General features: G+C 58.0%; 1 protein-coding gene across 1 annotated transcript; it reads right to left on the bottom strand.

Annotated features, from left to right (window-relative positions):
• Window positions 1–773: 773 nt before the first annotated feature.
• Window positions 774–21,352, bottom strand: LOC133215515 (putative PIP5K1A and PSMD4-like protein). The gene is made up of 25 exons (XM_061359583.1): window positions 21,318–21,352; window positions 20,764–20,853; window positions 18,674–18,804; window positions 18,195–18,312; window positions 17,825–17,977; window positions 15,657–15,956; window positions 14,924–15,129; window positions 14,407–14,490; window positions 13,711–13,759; window positions 13,236–13,320; window positions 12,811–12,948; window positions 12,090–12,219; window positions 10,935–11,015; window positions 9,803–9,887; window positions 7,644–7,827; window positions 6,287–6,779; window positions 5,160–5,300; window positions 4,577–4,691; window positions 3,943–4,029; window positions 2,506–2,574; window positions 2,102–2,317; window positions 1,910–2,018; window positions 1,422–1,553; window positions 1,118–1,185; window positions 774–1,008 (listed from the first exon to the last, which is right to left on the bottom strand). Exons 2-25 carry the CDS (start codon window positions 20,851–20,853, stop codon window positions 841–843), a joined length of 3,432 nt encoding a protein of 1,143 aa, XP_061215567.1. The 5' UTR covers window positions 21,318–21,352; the 3' UTR covers window positions 774–840.
• Between the last annotated feature and the right edge of the window lie 454 nt (window positions 21,353–21,806).

Below are 21,806 nucleotides of genomic sequence, written 5' to 3'. Positions count from 1 at the left end.
TCGCCGCAGCGCGCATCCCGATTGGCCGCCGCCGCTGTCGCTCCCCGGGGGGGGGGTCGCGGCTGCTCGCACTCGCCGTTGGCGGAGCGGGAGGCAACTCCGCGGCTGGAGCCCGCCCCCCGAGAGCCGCGCTCATTGGACAGCGAGACTGCCATTCAAAGAGTGATCCCCGCCCATCCCGCTTCCTATTGGTGGTTGGCGCTGCCTCGCCCACGTGACATCCTCGCCGCTCACTGGCTGGATTATTTGTCGATCAATACAGCCCACCCCCTCCGGCTTCTCATTGGCCAGCTGCGGCTGCGCTCCGAGCAGCTATTGGCCACAAGGAACGTCCACCAGGGTGTGTCCCAGCTGTTGCTTTCCTATTGGGCGACAAAGCTGCCGCTCGAGCGCAGGACCCGCCCACCGCCATCCCCATTGGCCAGAAGCACTCCCCGATGGCTCAATCTCCTCCTCCCATTTGCTGTCACTCGAGGTGCGAGGGCGGGGCAAAAGGCTCCGCCCCTTTGATGACGAGCTCCGCTACTCACGCACCCGCTCGCTTCCCCATTGGCTGACCCCACAAACCCACGCCCCCCTCGCTCTCCTCCCCACTTCATTGGCTCCCCGCCCCGCATACGCTCAGCGATTGGCTGCCTCTGCTGCCCATCAACCGCCAAGCCCCGCCCCTCTGGTGTCCTTGTAAACATCCCGCGGGAAGCGGCGCAGGGGGCGGGGCTTCCCTGGGCACGTGGTCGGGTCGCGCCCCCCCCCACCAAGGCCGGGACAGCACCGCCCATAGAAGCCTTTATTGCCCCTCGACAGCAGAGACCCCCCCCCGGCCGGGCACCCCCCGGGCCCTCACTTCTTCTCGTCCTCCTTCTTGTCCTTGCTCTCCTTGGAGGCCTGCGAGGCCAGCGAGCCCATGGCGTTGCGGATGGCCTCGTTGTTGGGGTCCACGCCCGGCAGGTTCTCCAGCACACTCTGCAGGAACTCGGGGTCCTGCATCACGTCGTAGTCATCCTCCTCCTGCGGGGACAGGGAGGAAGGATGGGCACAGGGCAGGGCCTCCTCCTCCTCCTCCCAGAGGGAGGGGGACAGGAATAGGATGGGATCCAGGGCCAGGAGTGAAGCGCACCTTAGCGGGTTCGGAGGTGTCCATGGCGGTGCTGCTGTCCACTTCTGCTGCCTCCGCCTGGGCAAACTCTGTCAGAGGAGAGGGACAGTGGAGGCAGAGTTCACACATCCACAGCCTGCCCACAGCGCAGGGGAGCGACCCTGGCACCCGTCCCCCAGCGGTCAGGGGGGGCAGGACCCTGCCCAGGTTTGGGGTCCCAGCATCACTTGAGGGCAGGTTGGGCGTAGGAGCCAGGGGCTCCGTTCCTGGAGGGACAGGACCTGCCCCTGGGTACTTCCTTTGGGAATGGGCTCCAGGCACTCACCTGCTCCCTGCAGAGACATCTGCATGGCGTAAGCAATCTGCTCCTCCTCCGTCATGCTGCTGAGGTCGGGCAGCCCGGCCCGGCCAAACTCCTGCTGAGTTATCGTCATCTTCAGCAAAGCATCGTCCGAATCTGCACAGCCAAAGCCCTGCTCAGGAAGCAGCAATGGGGCTGCCCCCCTGGGTCCAGCGCCCCACACAACCCCTGCTCCCACTCACACACGTGGCATCGCTGGGGAAGGGGACTGGAGCAGAGCCGCTGCCCACAGCATCCAGGATACCCAGGAAAGGAACGGGGCAGTTGGGAGCTCCAGCAGAGGTGGCTGCAGGTAAACTGCCTCCCTCTGAGGTGCCAGGGGCATAACCCAGCTCCTGCCTCACACCCCAGCAGCTCTGGGTGCTGCCAATCCACCCAGAAGGGCCCTGCCAGAGCTGCCAGCCTTCCTGCCACAGAAGCCATCCCCAGGGACACCCTGCCCAGCTCCTTACCATCCCCAGCAGTGGCTGCTATCCCAGCCTCAGCCGCAGAGGCAGCTGCAGCCCTCCTGGCCTCCTCCTCTTGCCGCTGCCTCTGCTCCTCCATGGACACACGCAGAGCCTGCAGAGACAGGGCCAGGCAATGAGCTGAGCCAGGCAGGGCAGGCTCAGCCCACAGCCGCCCTCCACCTCCCCATCGCTCACCAGCGCCAGCTCCGGGTCTGCACTGGGGTCCACCCCAAACTCGAAGTCACTGGCGCCCAGGCCCAGCATGGCACCGCCCTCCCCGGCCAGGATGGGGGAGCTGATGAGGGCATCAGCCAGGCTGGGCCCCGGTGGCACCGTCACCAGGTGGGAGCCGGTGCCATCCTTGCCGTTCAAGGTGTTGATGAAGGCGGTCAGCTTGTCTGTGTTGGCCTCCTAGGGGCAAAGAGGAGGGCTGGGGTTAGAGCTTTGCCTGGAGATGCCAATCTCCACTGGGGCAACTGCTGAGGAGATCGAGACTCAGAGAGCTCTTCATATCCCCCAGTGCCTGGATAAGGGCTCTGGGTTGGGAAGGATTCAAATCCCACCTTGATCCTATGCCAGAAACGTGGCACAAGTCTCACCTCTTCTCCAAAATTGATGATGTCCACGTTGACCTTCTCTTTCTTCAGACGCTTCGCCAGTTTCACCAGCTGCAGTGCAGTGAGAAGACACCACGGCATTAGCCTGGATTCTGGCTCCTAGGCACTGCCCTGGGCTCAGCAGGAGCTGTCATTTCTCTCCTGCTTAGGAGCTGGTGCAGTGCTGTGGTTTTCACTTTCAGCCTGGGAACGGTGCTGGTAACACCGATGGTTTCGTTGCTGCTCGGTAATGCTGACTCTGAGCAAGGACTCTGTGAGCCTCATGCTCTGCCAGGGAGCAGGGGAAGGCAAGAGGAAGCAGAGACAGGACACCTGACTCGAGGTCAAGCCGGAGGGATGGGGAGGAGAATGGAAAGCCTGTACCTCCCATGGGGTGAGATGAGAACAGTCCAGGAACTGAGGTACAACACAAACCACTGCTGCTGCCACCAGGAACTATAATGATAAGGGAAGAGACTACAACCGCTCACCACCCACCGACCGGTACCCAGCCTGACTCAGCAGTGATCTGACCCTTCTGGGTAGCTGCCCCCAGTTTCTATACTGGGCAGGACGTGCTGTGGTATGGAATACCTCTTTGGTCAGTTTGGGTCAGGTGTCCTGTCTCTGCTTCCTCCCAGCTTCCCCTCCTCCCTGGCAGAGCATGAGGCTCACAAAGTCCCTGTTGCTCAGTAGTGGTCACCCCGACCAACTCAAACCATCGGCGTTATCAGCGCTGCTCCCAGGCTGAAGGTCAGAACCACAGCACTGCTAAGGAGAAAAACGACTGCTCCTGCTGCACCCAGGACAGGCCCGTTGAGCTCATCACAAACCAGAGAGCAGCACTTGGAAATTCAGTCCTGAAGGCCCAAAGCTCCAAAGCAGCTTCCCAGTTTCAAGGCCTCCCAGCAGGAAAGCGTTTGAGGTATTTTATCTCTCCATGGGCACAGTGCCCAAGGCCCTGTGAGGCAGCAAGAGGGACCCGTTCCTGCCCAAGCCAGGAACTATCCCCATCAATGGGGACAGCAGGAGCCTGGGACGGGCAGCACCTCCTCCTGTTCCTGACCTGTTCTCTCCAAGAGACCCAGAACATCTGCATTAACTTCAGCTGAGTTAATTCAAATGCCAACCCAACAGCACCATCCCAAGGCTGAGGGCAACGTTTCTGCACAGGAACAAGGATTTCCTCCCCAGCTCCCCAGGCAAAAAGCCCAGAGTGCTTTATGCAACAGCCACAAGGCAGGAGGGGCAGGTCACTGTGCAAGCTCCCTCTGGGAGCTATGGATCTCTGTCCTTGGCTGGGCCTGACTGTGCCCAGGGATCCGGTCCTCCCTCTGCTCCGGGGTATAAAGCCTTACCCCCAGTACAGGGCAAGCAAATGTGTGGGTGCAGGCAGAGCACAGAGCACCCCCCCCACGCTCTCCTTTGCCCATTACTCACATCTTTCTCATTATCTTCCACAGGGCTCCCCACAAAGGCAATGATTCGCATCTTGTGGTTCTTGCCTTGGCGATGCTTCAAAGCCAGCTGCAAGACAGAAGCTCTGTTGTGCCTGAGGAGCGCCCTGCAGGCAGAGAGGTGACCAGCAGCCACCCTGCCCCTTGTCCCTCTGCGCAGGAAGGCTGCAGCCGAGTGCCAGGAGAGACTTCTCAGCAGCAAGTTCCCAAGTGCCACCAAGCAGCACGGCCCAAGGGGCTCCCTGCTCTGCAGTCAGGGCTCGGGTGGGAGCGGTTTGTTGGCAGAGCAAGAGAACAGGGTAAAGAGGTGGCCATGGCCTGGGGGCCGCTCTCATTGGGGTGGGAAGGGCTCTGCAGCTCAGCTGCATTTCTGGTTCTGCTCCAAAGCAGCCCAGGACCAGGCTATAAAACTTGTGAGCTTTTAGACTGGGTTTCCTCCAGGCTTCATCTGCAGGCAGGGAAAGGGAGGCACAAGGAAAGTGCCAGGAGCTCAGCAGAGCAGGGAGAGAACAAGATTCCTGCTGCTGAGCCACACATGGGACAGGGAACCCAAGAGACACAGTGAGGCAAAGCAATGACAGAGGAAGGAGCAGACTCGCCCCTGGGGAACCACTTACGTGAGCGACTCTGATCCCTGTGCAAAAGGTGATCTTCCCTTTGGGCTGCACCGTGTGTAGCTTTGAGAGGATCCGTCCCGTGTCCGGCGTGAGCGTGGTCAGCACCTCACAGTTACTGCAATGCAAACACAGCTCCTTGAGCCCCCTCTTTGGGAAACCTTCTATTTGCTATTGGGGGGAGAGCCCCCCCTGCACACCCCGGCCCCTGCCCCAGCCCATTTTAATGGACTCTGGCTACGAGGGAGCCCCGAGGCCCTGGAGTTCCACAGGAGAAAGGAGGAATCTCCCTCCTGGGGCCATGTGGGAGCTGCAGGGGCAGCTCAGCCCTTATTGAACCACCCTTAGGGCCACAAGGGAATGGGTCTGGCAGAGGGCTCCTGAGAGAGAAACCTCCATAGCACATCCCGGCATCGCAGGAGCGACACCAACAAGCACGAGGCCACTCAGGAACCAGCTTTTCTCCTCCCAGTCCTCCCAGGAGAACCGGTTTGGTTTCAGACCCTGCTGTTGCTGCCCGTGTCCCAGGCCCTGGCACGGGTGCGCTCCTCAGCGCCAGAGCACCGCGCCCCCCCCCGCAGCATACTTGGCTAGCGTGATGAGCCCCACGTTGTTCTCGGGGTTGCTGCGGGTCTTCGAGTGGCACACGATGTTGACAGCGTCCTGCTGCGCCTGCAGGCGGGTCGGGAGGAAGTCCCCGTTCCTCATGTACTCGCTGTTGTCAACACTGGAACACAGGGGGGGGGTTTGGGACCCACATTGGTGGACATGGACGTGTCCCAGGGCAGGATGAATCCTCTCTGCATCCCCAGGGCTCGGCCTCGCAGGGCAAACGCCAGCAGCTGGAAGCTCCCGTTCCTTGCTGAAGGCAGCCCCCACCTCCGAGCCCCGCTCCCCCAGCACCTCCCCTGCGCAGCACAAAGCTCCGTGCCCATGGCTCCCAAGGGGTCTCCATCGGGACAAACCGCAGCTTCCCCAAGGACCCCCTCCAAGGGCCACAGCCACAAGCACGGGTTTTACACCCCCCCAACAAGGAGACGGGGCCAGCACAACAACAGTGCCCCTCTGCGCCCATGGGCAGCGGCTGCAGCACGATCCCTCCCCATGGCTCCAGCAGACCCCAAACGCAGCCCTGGGCCGGCAGGAAGGAGCCTTCCTCCTATGGAGCCTTGGGGAAAGCGACCCGGGCAGGAGGTGCGGTTAAAGAAGGGTTTGGGAGCTCGTTTAAGGCCCAGGTGAAACCTCCCCGTGGAGCTCTCCCTGGGCTCCTCGGCTTTAACACCAAGGGAAAGGTTCCTCTCGCAGCCCCGACCCGGGACCGCTGCCCCCATGGAGTGAGGCGCAGGCAGCGGCCTGGGGCACACGGACCCGGCTGATGGAGGAAGCGCTCGGCAGGGGCAGCCCCATCTCCCCCACTGCGGACGGGCCGGGGCAGGCCCTGGGGCCGCAGCTCTTCCTCCGGGCTGGGAAATGCCCCCAGTTTGGAACCAGCAGCGCCCCCGAGCTCTCCCCACCGAGGGCCCCGCTTCCCTCCTCCACTGCCCCCATCCCTGCCCCTTCACCCCGCTCCTGCCTCCCCCAGCCCCGGCCCTGCATGACTCAGGGAAAGGCGCCGGGGCCCCGGGCCGGCCGCCGGGGCTCGGGGCGGGCGGTGGCGGGGCCCGGGGGCAGCCGGAGCCGGGGCAGGCCGGGGCCGGGGCCAGGCGCGCTCACCAGACCATGGTGCTCTCCAGAACCATCCTGCCGCCAGCTCCTCGGCACCGGCACGGAGCCGAACCAACAAGGCGCCCGCCGATTAGCTCCACGCTACTGGCCAATCCCCGCTTCCCGTCTTCGCGAGGTGAGTGGCGGAAGGAGGTGAGGAGCATGCTGGGAGTTGTAGTCCCGGAAAGGCCGTCACAGAGGAGCCTCCGCAGGGCCCGCCCTTTCCACCCCTCCCGTCCCGCAGACACCGAAACGGCTCCCCCGGCACCGCAACAGGGCCCCGCTCCCTCCTCCCGATACCGCAACGGGGCCCTGCTCCCTCCTCCCCATACCGCAACGGGGCCCCGCTCCAACCCCCCCCGGTACCGCACCGGGGCCCCGCTCCCCACAGAGCCCGCACCGGGGCCCGGTCCCCCCCATCCCGTCCCCCCGCACAGAGGCGCAGGACCAGCAGGGCAGCAGCACGGGTTTGTATTGCGCGGGTCGGGCGAGGCCACAAGCGCTACAGAGCCGAAAGGACAACACAGGCACGCACGGCGCGAGCTGCTCCCGGGGCCAGGCCGGGCCAGGCCCTGCTGCGGTCCCAGCGGTGATGAGGGACCGTGATCCATCCATGTCTGCATATGGTCCACCCACATCCATCCATGTCCATCCATGATCCATCCACATCCATGTCCAACCGTGATCCATCCACATCCACCCATGTCCATCCGTGTCTGACCATGATCCATCCACATCCATCCATGGTCCATTCATATCCATCCATGGTCCATTCACATCCATTCATATCTGACCATGATCCATCCACATCCATCCATGTCTGACCATGATCCATCCATGTCCATTCATGTCTGACCATGATCCATTCATGCTTCATCCATGTCCGACCATGATCCATCCATGTCCAACCATGATCCATCCATATCCATCCATGACTGACCATGATCCACCCATGTCCATCCCTGATCCATCACCTCGCGCTGATCCAGAGGCTCCAGCGGCCGCTGCTCCCCACTCCCACAGTGGTGGGGCTGGAGAAGCAAAGCCCCCTCCTTACACTGGGGATGGGATGGGGGTTAAAGAGCCACAACCCCCAAGCCCCAGCCCTTGGAAACACACACAAAGAAGAAAAAAGCAGTTCTGGAAACCCATTACAAAGCAGAGGTCAATATAGAAACACATCCCTCCCCCCCCCCCCCACTATAGGAATAACTATGCCCAGGGAAAGGAAAACAAACACTTAAATACAACTCCATAAATATTCCATCATGAAAAACAGATTTGGGGTTCTTCCTGCCTGGTTAAGAACAAACAGAAAGGGGTTAGGGGGGCAGATAAGAAACAAGTGTCTAATATAGACAGTTACCTGGGCTGGACCGGGGCACCGCAGCTCCCAGCCAGGGAGAGGGGAAGAGCCAAGCACAGGCAGCCCCGAGCTGAGCTTCCTCCCGCTCCCGGTGCCCGTCCTGACGTTCAATTGGCATCCAGAGGTTCAAGGAGCCCTTGAGGCCCGGTTTAGGGCCAGCGCCTGTCCTCAGCATCCCAGCACCCTGCGGATCCGGGCACCCAGGGGCAGGCAAGGGAAAGAGCAAAGAGTGAAAAGGCCTCCTGAAAACAACCCCAGCTTGTGTCCCATCCGCGCTGAGGGGCTCCGGTGGAAGGCAGGAAGAGACCTGGCTCCGGACCATCACCTCTGTACAGCACTACATTCCCTGGTTCCATAGCCATCGCTGGGGGTTCATAGAGAAACCCCTTGTGCTACCACAAGGGTAAGCTTGAAATGACTTCTTTAATGCACAGACCCCCACTATGGATTGTGAGCCATCAGGAACACAGGGAAGAGTCACCTCACCCCTCCTAAAGCAGCAGGCTGTGACACTAAAGCTCAGTCCTGCATCCGCTCCGTGATCCCTGAAGGCTGCAGCCACCGCGGGCCGGGCATCCCAGGACAATCCCCCCCCTTCTTCCAGCCTTTTACTGATGAAGAAACCAGACCCCGAATGCTCCACGCCTGTGGGGAAGCACGAGGCTGTGCCAATGGAGCGGGAATCTCTGCCCCAAGCTGCCGGTATCCACAGGGAGCCAAGGCATACGAACCAGGCTGGGATCCGCACGTGGGGCCGAGGGCAGGGAACAGAGCACGTTGGGTTTGGTCCCATTGCTTAAGAAACACCCCTATAAAAGTGCCCCTGGCAGAGCTCTCCCTTGGCTGCGGCTCCCCCCCTGCGGGCAGGGAAGGGCCAAAGGGGCCTCGTTTAAAAACCAGGGCACAAAGGAATCCAACCCCTCCCCGGGCTCCAAAAAAGCTTCGTACATTCAAAGGCCTCTGAGCAACGCGGCTGCAGAGGAGGGGACAGCAGCCGGGAGAGAGGAGCTCGTCCACAGGCAGTGAAGCGGCTGCTGCCCCCTTCTGCCTCAATGACACCGGGAGCTTTCTGGTGGAGCACTGAAAAAGCCCCTGTTTAGTAAAAAAAACCCCAATAAAAATAGCAAGACCACGCTGCGGGAGCAGGAAGGAGGGCAGTGACCGAATACAGAGAAACATTTAAATTAAAAACGTCGTCTAAAGTACAAAATCCAACCGTGCTGCTCCAGGGCAAAGGGCCCCAAGGAGGCTCCAGTGCCCGCTTCCCACCCCAGGCACTGCAGAGTCTCCTGTCCTCGCTGCCTCTGTGGGGTCGCATGGGAAGCAGCCACCTCCTGCAGGTCAGGTCCCTCCTGCAGAGCTTCAGCCCCCGCTGAGTGCTTCCTCCTCTTCCTCCTCCTCCTCCTCCTGGCTCTCCCCAGGCTCCAAGGACAGGAGGACAGCAGGGCCGCAGCGCTGGGCTCTGCTCTAAGGAGACCTTGGGGTGTCCGAGGCGCAGGGGCGCTGGCTCGGTTCTGGGTTAATGCTACCCCCTAAGTGTGGCCCAACCTTCAGCCTTTGGGTTTCTGTCCAGGTAAGATTACTTAGGAAATACAAAGGAAAACATAAATCAGCAACAGGGGCTGAATTCTGTGTCGGGCTCCACGGCCCACGCAGAGAACAGAACCGTCTGCTTCCATCGCAGCAATCCCACGTTGCTTCACTGTGAAGAGAAAAGAGGGGGAGATGCCAGGGAGGGCTCAAGCCTTCCTCTGAGCCTCCTGCTTCGTCTTCCCCTCAACCTTCTCCACCCCAGGAGAGGCAGAGGGGAAGGGGGTGTTGAGTTCAGGTTTAACCCAGCCCATTGCAACAGGAGGGTCTGTGCTGCAGGGACAGCAAGATGAGCAGCTTCACCCCTTTTATCTGTCATCAGACCCACTTTGAGCCCTCAGGAAAGAGCAGTGTCTCTTGCCTACCTAAGGCAGTTGGGGCAGCAGATTAACACCAACTTGTGCCTGGCACTGCTCACAATCCAGAGGGATGAAGAGCTCCCGCTCTGGTCAAGTGGCACATCCCACTCTGTGCCCATCTTCCCAGCAGAGCCAGGGCCCATGGAACCTCCCCAGTTCTCCATCCACCTCCCAGGCTGCTTCTTTCCTCCTCAACAGGGAAGTACTCACAAAGCTTATCTCAGTCTCCTGCAGGTCTTCGAGCTGCTCCCTCAGCTCTGCAGAGTGCTCGGGTATGGAAGGCCCTGGGGAGCCACTGGGGGGGAACAGAAGGGAGAGACCTGTAAAGCACTTGTTCAAGGTGAGCTCTCAAGCACTGGTGTTCCCCGGCCTGCTCTCCTGTACCCAGCCAAGGAGATGGCCCAGCACAGCACAAAGGCGCTTGTAAGGCAGGTTTAACACAAGGCAACACGATCCCTGCTAGGGCAGGCACCCAAACCCCCACGCAGATCAGCCCCCCAGGCCTGACGTGACTTCAGCTGTTGGGAACAAGGATCTTTTGTCCAGCAAAGCACCAGCACCTCTTTACAGGAGTCTCTGAGCACCTCATCAACACAGGAACGGTCCTGGGTGGAAACAGGCCAGGGACAAAGGGAGGACAAAGCCCGGAGCTCAGCAAGTCTCAGCCTTTCCAGACAGAGGAACCTGTGTTTGAAAGTCCCCTGGCAAAGCTCTTATGTCTGAATTCAAGCTGCAGCCTGACAAAGGATATGCAACACGGGTACACTGAGCACTGATGCGCTGGAGCGAGCCTCATCCTGCCTGCCCCCTGTGTGCACCCTCAGAAGGGCAGAAGCTGGAGATTCTGGGGAGATCCCTCCCCTTTGTACAGGGCTACAGAGATTTAAGGGTGGTGAAGACCCCACCAGAGCAGCCAGTTCTGGGGAGAGAAAAAAGCCAAGCACAGAACCCAGGACCAACCTGTGGCATCCCAGTGCAGGCACGCTGCTGTGCATCACCCCACAGGCTGCTTTCACCCCTCCTCAGGGCTGGCGGAGCTTTAGGGACCAACCAAGGTTACAAAGTGCAGCGGGGTTGATCTCACCCACCAGAAGCTGGGCTTTGCCCAAGCAGGGTGCTCAGCACCGGGCAGGGTGGGGAGGGCACCATCCTGAGAGGGTTCACACACAGAGATGCACTAAGGAGGGCTGAGCCCTGGCGCAGGGACACGCTGTGTTACAGCACCCACTGCACAGAGCTGCTGGAAGCACTGGCCAGCAGCAAGCACGAGGCCAAAGCCCCTCACTGAGGACAGCCTCTGGACAGGAGAAGGTTGCAGGCAAAGTCTGGGTCCTCCCCTCACCTAGACAGGAAGATGCCAGGAGCTGTCCTAGTCAAATCCTTTGCTGAGCACTCAGCTTTATGCACTTGCACGCCCACTGACCTACGCAGGGATTGAAGGAGAGAGACCCGCAGTTAAGTTCCAAGGAGCACCTCAGGCATGCTGACCTGCTGGAAAGGAGCAGCTCTGGTTTCGGATCCCTACCAAGAAGCTTCCATGTTTTACAGAGGGGGTAAGAGCCCTTGATTACAATTGAATCTGATTCTCCTGCAGCTCAGGGGGGAGCAGGCACTGCCAGCTGTGCCATGGGGCAGGCACTTCTAGCTGTGCCATGGGGCAGGCACTTCCAGCACGGTGCAGGCACTTCCAGCACGGTGCAGGCACTTCCAGCACGGTGCAGGCACTTCCAGCACGGTGCAGGCACTTCCAGCACGGTGCAGGCACTTCCAGCACGGTGCAGGCACTTCCAGCACGGTGCAGGCACTTCCAGCACGGTGCAGGCACTAGCTCAGGACTGGGCAAGACTCTTTGTGATTGCTTCCAGGCAGAGAAGTTAACTTGTATGAAAGGGATCATCCTCTGACCACAGCTCCTCCTCATCCTTACCACTCCAGCAAGAGACCAAACATTCAACAACAGCCCCCAGTGCCCTCAGGGCTCTCCATGCATTTCAGCTGCTGAGACCCATTGAACCACGCTGCACACATCCTGCAGCCTCCTTTCCCGAGGGGCTGTAGGAGCTCAATGCCAACAATAAGCTGCAGAGAGCAGCAGGAAGGTCAACTTCAGCATCACCCAGCACCACGTCAAGGCTCTTCACGTACACTTTAGCAGGGCCACTTTCACCAACTCATTGAATTAGCACAATCAGCTCGACTCCAGAACAAAGCCATTAAATACAGAACACACAAGGAGCTAAGAGCCACTGGGACCCTCACACAGCTCAAGCAGTGCAAGATCACGTCACCTGGAACAGACACACGATGCTTCCCCCTTGCACGTGCTTGAACCGACAGCACTGACCTTGCTCCACAACACACAGAGCTCTCCAACGGGTATTTCTGTGAGCATGCCAGGCCCCAGAGCATCCACAGAGCAGCACAAAGCCCTCCCATGGCTTGGATCTGCCCTGCAGGAGCCATCAGCCTGCATGGGCCCGAGCCACCAGAGCCTCACCTGTTTGCGGGCGAGTTGAGGCCTCCGCTGCCCAAGGAGGATGTGGACAGGGTCGTTGCGATGGAATCGCTGTTGGCTTCATCCACTGGCAGGGTCCTGGGCAGGAGATCTGGGCGCCCAAGGTGGGAACCTGAGTTGAAGACAGACTGCTCCATCACCAGCGCAAGCAGGATCGTGTGGCACCAGCCCCCACAGTACCCAGGGCCTGGGGTATGCGTGGTGCTGCATCCCACCCGGTACATCCGAGGCACCCAGGCACTGCAGAACCAGCCCTGCAGGCAGTTCTCTGCTCCAAGCCTCCACACAAGTGCTTAACCCTGCTTCTCCCCCAGCACAAAGCCCATGTTGGGAAGGGACGAGGCACACAGTACTGCCACACCACCTCAGCCCCTTCCCCAGTGGGAGCAAGGGCCGAGCTGATGCTTGGATGAGGCTGAAAGATTCCATGAGGCCACATGAGCTAACAACCCCCCTCCACAATCTGCTCTCCTCCTGGTAAGGTTTCTCATCCTGCCCTGTGTTTGCTGCAACAGAACACCTGTAGACAGCAGAGCCTTTCCAGGGCTCACTGCTCCTCCGGGGCCTTTCTTATGGTGCCAGACTGCCTAAGGCCATCTGGTTTCCTGCACCCACAATCCCCCCATAGCGAGAGCACAACCAACATGGAGCTGTCTCACACAGCTGAGCAAGAGCTCCCCAGGTTTCTGACCCAGGCACCAACCTTGCTCCACCTCCGCCTCTGTCGTCACTTGTGCTTTAGTCTCGCAGGCCACGTGGGACAGGAAAGGCACTGCTCCTTGACAGCTCCGCCGCGGAACGGCCGCGCCAGACCGGCTCTTCTTAGACGGGGACGGCTTTACTTAAAGACAGAAGCCAAGAGAGCCCTTTTCAAACAGCTCCAGGAAGGAGGAGGAGGCTTCCCAGTGAGAGCCTGGCCCCAGAGCTCTGCCCCAAAGGAACAAGCTGGGCCATGACACAGCTCCTGTAAGGTCACATCTCCGAGGCAAGAACAGTCCGGGAGGCAGGAAGGTGGGACACAGCACAACAGAATTCCTAAAGCTGCCATCCACCTTCCCAAACTACAGCTGCAGAGCAGGGAGAAGCCAGAAACCATGGCCAAGAGTTCAGCTGTGCCCCGGTACTTACAGGGTATCTTCTTGAACGCTGTGTTGCACATGAACCGCTGGAACCTCTCGGCGTAGAAGCTGGGTCTGTGCACGGATACGGTGTCCTGCCAGTCCAAGAGACAAAGAACCTGATTCAATGGGTGGCCAAGGTGAACATGAGCACCTCGGGCTGGCAGCCTTGAACCACACCGCTGGGATGGACTGGGACCAGTCAGGGGCTCCCAGTCGCTCTCACCAGCAGCTGTGAGAAGCGCAGTGGCTACAAGCAGTGGGTATTGAATCCAAAGCAACTAATACTTATTAATAAGTAGATGACCAGCATCAACAAAAGCAACGCTGTGCCAGTACCTTGGACATAACCTTACACAGAAAGGGGACAAACACTCCCACCCCTTGGGAACCCAGGATCTTAGGAGCAAGGACAGCAGGCGCAGTTTAACAAAGCCACTGGTGTGACTGCTAAGCCAGTTCAGAGGGCTGGTTTATCCACTCACCCCATCGTGCACGAGGGCCTTCCAGGAGTGCTCCAGCTTCTTGACAAGTCTGACAAAGGAAAGGGGTTTTGCACTAAGTCCCCATTCTCGGTGTCGTTTTGTGCTCGCTCAGTACTGACCCTGCCTCCTGACCACACTGCAAACCCTGACTGCTCCAGCTTGGGATCCTCTTCATTGCCCCATGTTTCCAAGTGTTCCACACACACCAGGGCTGAGTGCACACTTCAGTCACCCAGAGGGACACCTTCACAGGCATCTTTATCAAGGACAGTTAACTTGCAGTGACATTTAGCAGAGGCTGTCTACATGTAATCCCTGCACACTGCATTTTGATATGAACAGAGGAACAGGTAAACCTTACAGCTAGCTTCCATTTTATAGGGAGAAGTGGTTATGGCCATTGTAAGCCACCACTTGTTTTGTAACTTGCTGCTTCCTGCACAGCACCTGTGTCCAAGCAGCAAGCACACAAAACCAACTTCCCAAGAGCAAATCTATGCCAGGAACTTGAAGCAAATCCCGTAAACGAGGCCCAGAAACTGATCCCCAAATGCCCAAGGTCAGGAAAATGGAAAGTAGCAAAAAACTTTGTGTCTTAAGCACTTCTTGGAAGCCAACGGTGACAACCAAGCAGGGGCAACCCGTGCTGTGGAGTGGTGTTCACCTGGTGACACAGCTGCTCTTAAGGCTTCTCACCTGTAGGACTGCAACACATCGATGATGCCGATGTACAGGAGGAGCCTCTCCCCCTTGGCGTTGCGGGCTGGAATTCCTCCCATCCTAGAAGAGGACAGGGCACACACACGTCAAGTTTTCACCCCCCCAACTGCCTCTCTCATGCACCCTAGCAGGGGCTGAACACCGTGTGAGCTACTTAACAAGTGCCAGCATGCAGGAGGCACCTCCAGTGCAGCTAATGGGTTGGGGAAGCAAAATGCTTCCCTAGTTAAGCTGCTGAATCTCCTGAGAACTGCCCCCCTTTTCCCTCTATGCCAATTGGTAGTGAAGATTAACCCCAACTCTCTAATACAACCTGGAAGGCACAAACAGAACCTTTTCTACATTAAGGAAGGGAAACCAAAGACAAATCCGCTACCAAGACCTCTCTGCCCAGCGCGACAGCAACCCCATACAGCCCAGTCTGCACCTAAGTTACATCTCCATTAGCCAAGCTTGGGTTTCACTGGGAAGAGCAATCCCAACACAGACTTACTGGTCATCTGTTTCTATGGTGCCGCCTCGCCGGGCCTCTCCCTGGATGGATTCCATGGCTGTGGAGTAAAGGGCCTTCTGGGCAGCGGGCCGCCGCATGTCAGCCTGCAGCGTCCCATCCGCCATGGCGTGCTCCCTCTGTGCCAGGTCCATGTTATGGATTGCAACGAGCAAACTGTAATCCATGATTTTAAAGCTCTGCAGGACCTGGGCAGGAAGGCAGCACAGGCTCAGCCAGCAGCACAGCAGTGACACTGGCAGAGCAGTTTCAGAAGCACAGACAGCAGTTGTGTTTAGAGCCCTGAGGTGATGCCTTTTAATCCAGTCCATCTCCAGTCTAATCCATCTCCATCTAATCCATCTATTTTAACGCATGCAGTCACCAAAGGGTGTTAGGGGAAAGCCATGGGTCGTGCTCCTGTGCAGACAGGGACTCAAACCAGAGAACAGCAGGTTCTCCACAGCTGCCCAACTTGGGACCAGGCTCTGCCAAGCATCCTGAGCCTGCCCAGAGCCTGCCCTGCTGCAGAGCTCAACCTCAGCAGAGGATGCTTCCTCCACCTCTAGAGCCAGCGCTAGGTTTAATTCAGGTTGGAAGCACTGAACAAAACCAGAGCCAAGGTTCTGCTTGTCCACACCATGACACGGGTTCTCCAAGTGAACAGGCAGAGGCTCCACAGGTGGAGCTGCCACCTCCTTTCATGGGCAAGAACAGCACAGCACCCCTCACTTACCAAACAGTCTCTCTGCAACGTTTTGCACAGGGCATTGTACATGTCAGAGTCTAAGAAGAGGCCGTCGGGGATGTCCTGCATAAAATCCAAGTCCTTGTATGTGGGGAACACTTTCTCCCTCTCCTTCTGGGACGCTCGGCGCTTGTAGGTGGAGCCCTTGAGGTCGTACTTGAGGTGCATTTTGACAGAGCGTGGCAGCAGGTTGTTCATCACAACGATGCGAATGTTCTTGCCCCCGGCCTGGACACAGTAGAGGCCGTAAAACTTTGGCAGCAGCGTCCTTGGGTTCTGGTTCAAATTCTGAAAGGCCCAAGACAGAAACACCTTCAAAGCCAGCCTGGTTACTGAGAACTCCCCTGCTTCTGGATGGAAACGGAGCTGGCAGTGATGGCGTTTGACACAGCCTCCCACAGCATCCTCGCAGCTACATTGAGGAAGTGTGGTCTGGATGAGCGGGTAGTGAGGTGGACTGTGAACTGGCTGAAGGAGAGAAGGCAGAGAGTTGGAGTCTATGGGGCAGAGTCTAGTTGGAGGCCTGTATCTAGTGGAGTGCCTCAAGGGTCGGTACTGGGACCAGTATTATTGAATATATTCATCAATGATTTAGATGAGGGAATTGAGTGTACTATCAGCAAGTTTGCTGATGACACTAAGCTGGGAGGGGTGGCCGACACGCCAGAAGGCTGTGCTGCCATCCAGAGAGACCTGGACAGGCTGGAGAGCTGGGCAGGGAATAACTTGATGAAATATAACAAGGGAAAGTGTAGAGTCCTGCATCTGGGCAGGAACAACCCCAGGTTCCAGTATAGGCTGGGGAACGACCTGTTAGAGAGCAGTGTAGGGGAGAGGGACCTGGGGGTCCTGGTGGACGACAGGGTGACCATGAGCCGACACTGTGCCCTTGTGGCCAAGAAGGCCAATGGCATCCTGGGGTGTATTAGAAGGGGGGTGGTTAGTAGGTCGAGAGAGGTCCTCCTTCCCCTCTACTCTGCCCTGGTGAGACCGCATCTGGAATACTGGGTCCAGTTCTGGGCCCCTCAGTTCAAGGACAGGGACCTGCTGGAGAGAGTCCAGCGCAGGGCAACTGAGATGATGAAGGGAGTGGAGCATCTCCCTTATGAGGAGAGACTGAGGGAGCTGGGTCTCTATAGTTTGGAGAAGAGGAGACTGAGGGGTGACCTTATTAGTGTATATAAATATATAAAGGGGGAGTGTCCCGAGGATGGAGCCAGGCTCTTCTCAGTGGCAAACAATGATAGGACAAGGGGCAATGGGTACAAACTGGAACACAAGAGGTTCCACTTCAAACTTCTTCTCAGTGAGGTGCCAGAACACTGGACCAGGCTGCCCAGGGAGGTTGTGGAGTCTCCTTCTCTGGAGACATTCAAAACCCACCTGGACACATTCCTGTGTAACCTTATCTGGGTGTTCCTGCTCTGCAGGGGGATTGGACTGGATGAGGTCCCTTCCAATCTCTAACATACTGTGATACTGTGTGATTCAAAGCCACTGCCACCAAGGGCAGGTGAACACAGGGCACGGATGGGTGATGCCTCCTCTTGTTAACAACCTCTCTGCAAAGCTGAATGGGTCACAGACAAACTGCAGGAAGGAGTTTGCTGCTTACTCACACAGAAGCTAAGCTGGGGAGGCTTGAGCAAAGGGAGATATTGTGCTTAGCCTCAGCCAGCTGAGAGAGAAGCTGCCACTCAGCTGGGGCACACATAAAGCATCCAGCAGGCAGGTGGAGGTGTCGCACTGGATGTGTTGCACTGGATGGGTCGCACTGGATGGGTCGCACTGGATGGGTCGCCCTGGATGGGTCGCCCTGGATGGGTCGCCCTGGATGGGTCACCCTGGATGGGTCGCCCTGCATGGGTCCCACTGGATGGGTCGCCCTGCATGGGTCCCACTGGATGGGTCGCCCTGCATGGGTCCCACTGGATGGGTCCCACTGGATGGGTCCCACTGGATGGGTCGCCCTGGATGGGTCGCCCTGGATGGGTCGCCCTGGATGGGTCCCACTGGATGGGTCCCACTGGATGGGTCCCACTGGATGGGTCCCACTGGATGGGTCGCACTGGATGGGTCACCCTGGATGGGTCGCACTGGTGCACCATAGGGACCCTTCCCTGGCCTGCAGGGAGAGCCTCACCCGAGGGACTCACCATGTAGTAGCCAGGCAGCAGCTTCTGCAAGAACTCGGCCTCTTTGTGCTGCACTGTTTTGATGATGAACTCATCGTCGCTGGACACGTAGAAGAGGGATCCGCTGGCCCCCGAGTTTGACAGCTCAATGAGGGGCTCACTGCAGAGCGAGTACTGAGGGGGACAAGGGGAGAGACACCCAGGAAACACGAGCGTGAAGGCTCTTCCTTACAAACACCCCCAGGGCAAACCCCAGGGTCACAGAGAGCATCCAGTGCTGTGCTCCAGAGCCTGCCACAGGCCTCAGCACCTCCCAGCTCAGGCAGGGGGAGAGGACACCCATCCCACAGGGCACGGCACAGGCAGGAGCCTGCCCCCCGCACCAGCTCACCAGGTAGTCGTCCGGTCGGATCCCAAAGAGCTCCCGGAAATAGCGGAAGGCCACTGGAGCGTAGGTTTTGAATCGGAAGTCGTTGTAATGGTGAGCTGGGGTCAGGTTGCTCCCTTCACTGGGCAGGGGGAAGCACACACAGGTATCACCATGAGGGACACTGCTTAAGGAAGTGCTCCCGATGCAAACACCTCTGGAGGAGCTGCCTCTGACACACTCAAGGGCTGGAAAGCACCCACAAGAACAGCACACACATAGGCAAACGCAGGCCTCGGTTCACAGCACCAGTGATGGGCACATAGAGGGAAGAACCAGGGCTCTGCAGACAGACCCAGCCTTGGTCTGTCAACAGGAGTCCTGTGCTCACTCCTGCACTCAACCGTTCTGGTTCAGTGGGGCTTCCTCGTGGGCAAGCAGGGTTAGGAACTAACAGTGCTATTCACTCCCAGCACTGCAGAGAGAAGCAAGCAAGCACCAACCTGGGGAAGAAAATACTTTCTACTACGTAGAAATCTTGCATGAGAACATCTCTTTCGGGTTTGGTGCTCAAGCTTCCGACTGTGTGGGTAATGCCCAGCTGAATGGCACCCTTCAAGGCAGATGATGTTGTCTGGAGGGGCAGAGAAAAGGAGTTAGACAACATGGAGCAGCAGACTGGGAATGGGAAGGAAAGCAGTTGAAAGAGAGCCCCCATTCTAAACCAGTGCTATAGCTGGGGTATTTTACACCCACTGCTTCCAGCTTCTGTCATCCCTCTCTCATTGACTAACATCACTTCGGCATCACACCCCTCCATCCCTGACAGCACCCTGCTTGATCCCTGTGCTCTGGGTGACTGAGCCATAAAGGACTTGAACTGAAACCTCAACACCCTAAAAAGGACTGAATTTCACAGCCCCCACCTACGTGTCCTGCAGGCGGAGGGGGCAGATCTCCAGGCACAGATTACCTTCTGCCCCTATGAATAAGCACACTTCTTGCCACCTTGATCTTGGAACCATACACTTGGATGCTTGTTCTTCCCCAGCTTGGGCACAGCCTCAGGTCTCTCCAGGACAGGGCAGGCCCTGGCAGCACACAATGCAGGCCTCTGTTTGGTGCTGCCACATCCTTGCCTCTGCCTCCCTCGCTGGGTCGTGGCTCTTTAACCCTGAGGAGTTCATTGTCATTCTTCAATATGGAGCAAAGCCATGAACCCCAAGTGCCCGAGAACAAAGCAGGGCTGTGCTCCTGCAACAGCTACTCCCATGGAGCCCCCTTCACCTGCACAGCACATGATCTCATCTCAGAGCACCGAGTCAGGCTCTGACCAGCAGCACAGCAGCCCGGAGGTGCGCTCAGCACCCTGCTGTTAGGGGGCCTGCCAGGTCCTGAAGCACGGAGGGGCGAGCTCTGCAGAGCAGGCGCAGCCTGGAGCTGTGCACTGCACCCCAGGGACCTTCCACTTGGCTTGTTCATAAAGCAACGAGACCCAGCAGGAGATCCAGGCCTCAGGAAACCCTCATTAGGGTTTGCTTCCTTAAGCTAAACAAAGGCAGATGCGAGGCATCACTGTAGGTCAAAGCATCTGGCAGCACTGGGGAACAAACATCCCAAGGGTTTTCCCCAGACACATCCTCCATGAAACCCTGTAAAACAGATGGGAACATCTGTCCTGCTTCACTGCCTTTGGTATCACAGCAGCAAGAGTCCTGCTCCCAGCTCCCTGCAGAGAGAGCAACAAGGGGCAGTAACTCCACCTTGGTTCCTGTTCTGCTTCAGCTGTACCCTCTATTTACTTCAGTATTGGATGGGGCAGGAGGAAGAGCCTGATTCTGCTTTCATTCCCTACCCTCTAAAGGCTCAAGCTGCTTGAAAACAGGTCTCAGCTCACCTTGCCCTGCTTAAAACTCCCCTGACAGCCTCATTGTTGAGACAGACACGGCACAGCAATGCTGCTTGCTTGGGAACACAGAGCCACAGGGTCAGGTTGCCAAGGAACAAGCGTTCTCCTCTCCCTTTTCTATCAGGCACACAATAGCGTGCTCACCATCACCTTCACAGGGCAAAGTACTCTAACAAACAACTCACCAGCCCTGGAAGAGGCAGGATAACAAACACTGTTCCAGTGCCTTCCACTCTGACCCCCAGTGGACACATCTGGATTTGAGGTTTCGGACCAGAAGCTTTGCTTCCACAATGCCCTGAGATGCCCCTCTTGAGCCATTTCCCATTTCACCTACACCCCGAAGCCAGCCTCCAGAGAGGAAGCAGCATCCCCAATCCATACACCTTAAGAGGCTCTTTAGAAACACTCAATCTCCCCTTTGTAAAGCAAATTCCAGCCACACAACAAGACCTATAGAAACCCTGAGCACAGAAAGCACCCAAAAGCCAGAAGAGGCCTCAGAGGTGCTGCTGATGGGTAAAGTTTAAAAGCAATCCCCTCTTTAGAGGCTGCAGAAGGGGAGCTGAGCAGCCCAGCTCCACTCTTGTGGCTGCTTTCCTCTGGGATTGCCTTCAGTGCCTGTCCCAGGCCTCAGCCCCATCCAACAGGAACCTCATGGGAGAACAGCAAGAGGTAACTCACCTTCTTATAGGTAGTCTCGCCCGTGGAGTCCACTCCTCTGTGCCCTTTCTTTATGGTCTGTGAGCCTGGCTGCCCAGAAGCTCCTGGCATCTAGGAATGGGGGACGAGGTAAGCACCAAGGATGTAAAACCCAGATGGAGCCTGTGAAGTGCCCCTGCTCAAGCCCAAGGACATGGGGGAAGCTGGCCTCCAGACCACAACAGCACTGAGCTGCCTTCAAAGGGAGTGAATGCGATGTGCTTGAGGCTGGCCATCCCATCAGACACAAACACCTCCATGCATGACCATGGATGGGTCTGTTCCTCAGTCAGAACCTCCTGCTCACAGGAGATGCCCGCGGTGTTTTGGGGGCACAAGAAGTGCTCGGTCCCAGCAGAAGCTGGGGTTTTAAGCAGATTCCCTTGGGAAGGGGCAATGCTCTCAATGCTCTCCCAGTGAGCACCTGCAGCACTCAGCTCAGAGCCTGACTCCAATGGGGTTGGGAAAGCAGCAGGCAGGTCCCGAATTACACATTCCATCAGGTAGGGAACAAAGGGCCTTGGTCAGAGCCTTACCTCAGGGGTGAGGGACTTCTTGAAAGTAGCTGATCCTGCGGGAAGAAGAAAGGCACAGTGAGGAGGGGTGCATCATGACTATGCAGCACAAAAAGGCCTCTCACAAGCCTGCTTTGCATCCAGAAAGCTCTGACTCACAAACCAGCACTGAATCACGGCTGATTTCCTCCCAGCTTCTCCTCTTACAGCAGAGCCCCAAGGAAACGCTGCTCTGCTGCCGGCCTGCAGCCAAACTCACCCAGAGTCATAGAACCATGCAATGGGGTGGGGTGGTAAGGACCTTGAGATCATCCAGTTACAACCCCTGCCATGGGCAGGGACACCTCACACTGAACCAGGGCACCCAAGGCTCTGTCCAACCTGGCCTTGAACACTGCCAGGGATGGAGCATTCACAACCTCCCTGGGCACCCATTCCAGTGCCTCAGCACCCTCACAGTGAGGAACTTCCCCCTTAGATCCAATCTAAACTTCCCCTGTTTCAGTTTGA

Source organism: Neopsephotus bourkii, unplaced genomic scaffold, assembly GCF_033783945.1.
Source record: "Neopsephotus bourkii isolate Nb327-2 ecotype Australia unplaced genomic scaffold, CSIRO-AGI_Nbou_v1 NB_989, whole genome shotgun sequence".
Lineage (NCBI taxonomy): Eukaryota > Metazoa > Chordata > Aves > Psittaciformes > Psittacidae > Neopsephotus > Neopsephotus bourkii.
This window is presented reverse-complemented; position numbering and strand designations above follow the sequence as displayed.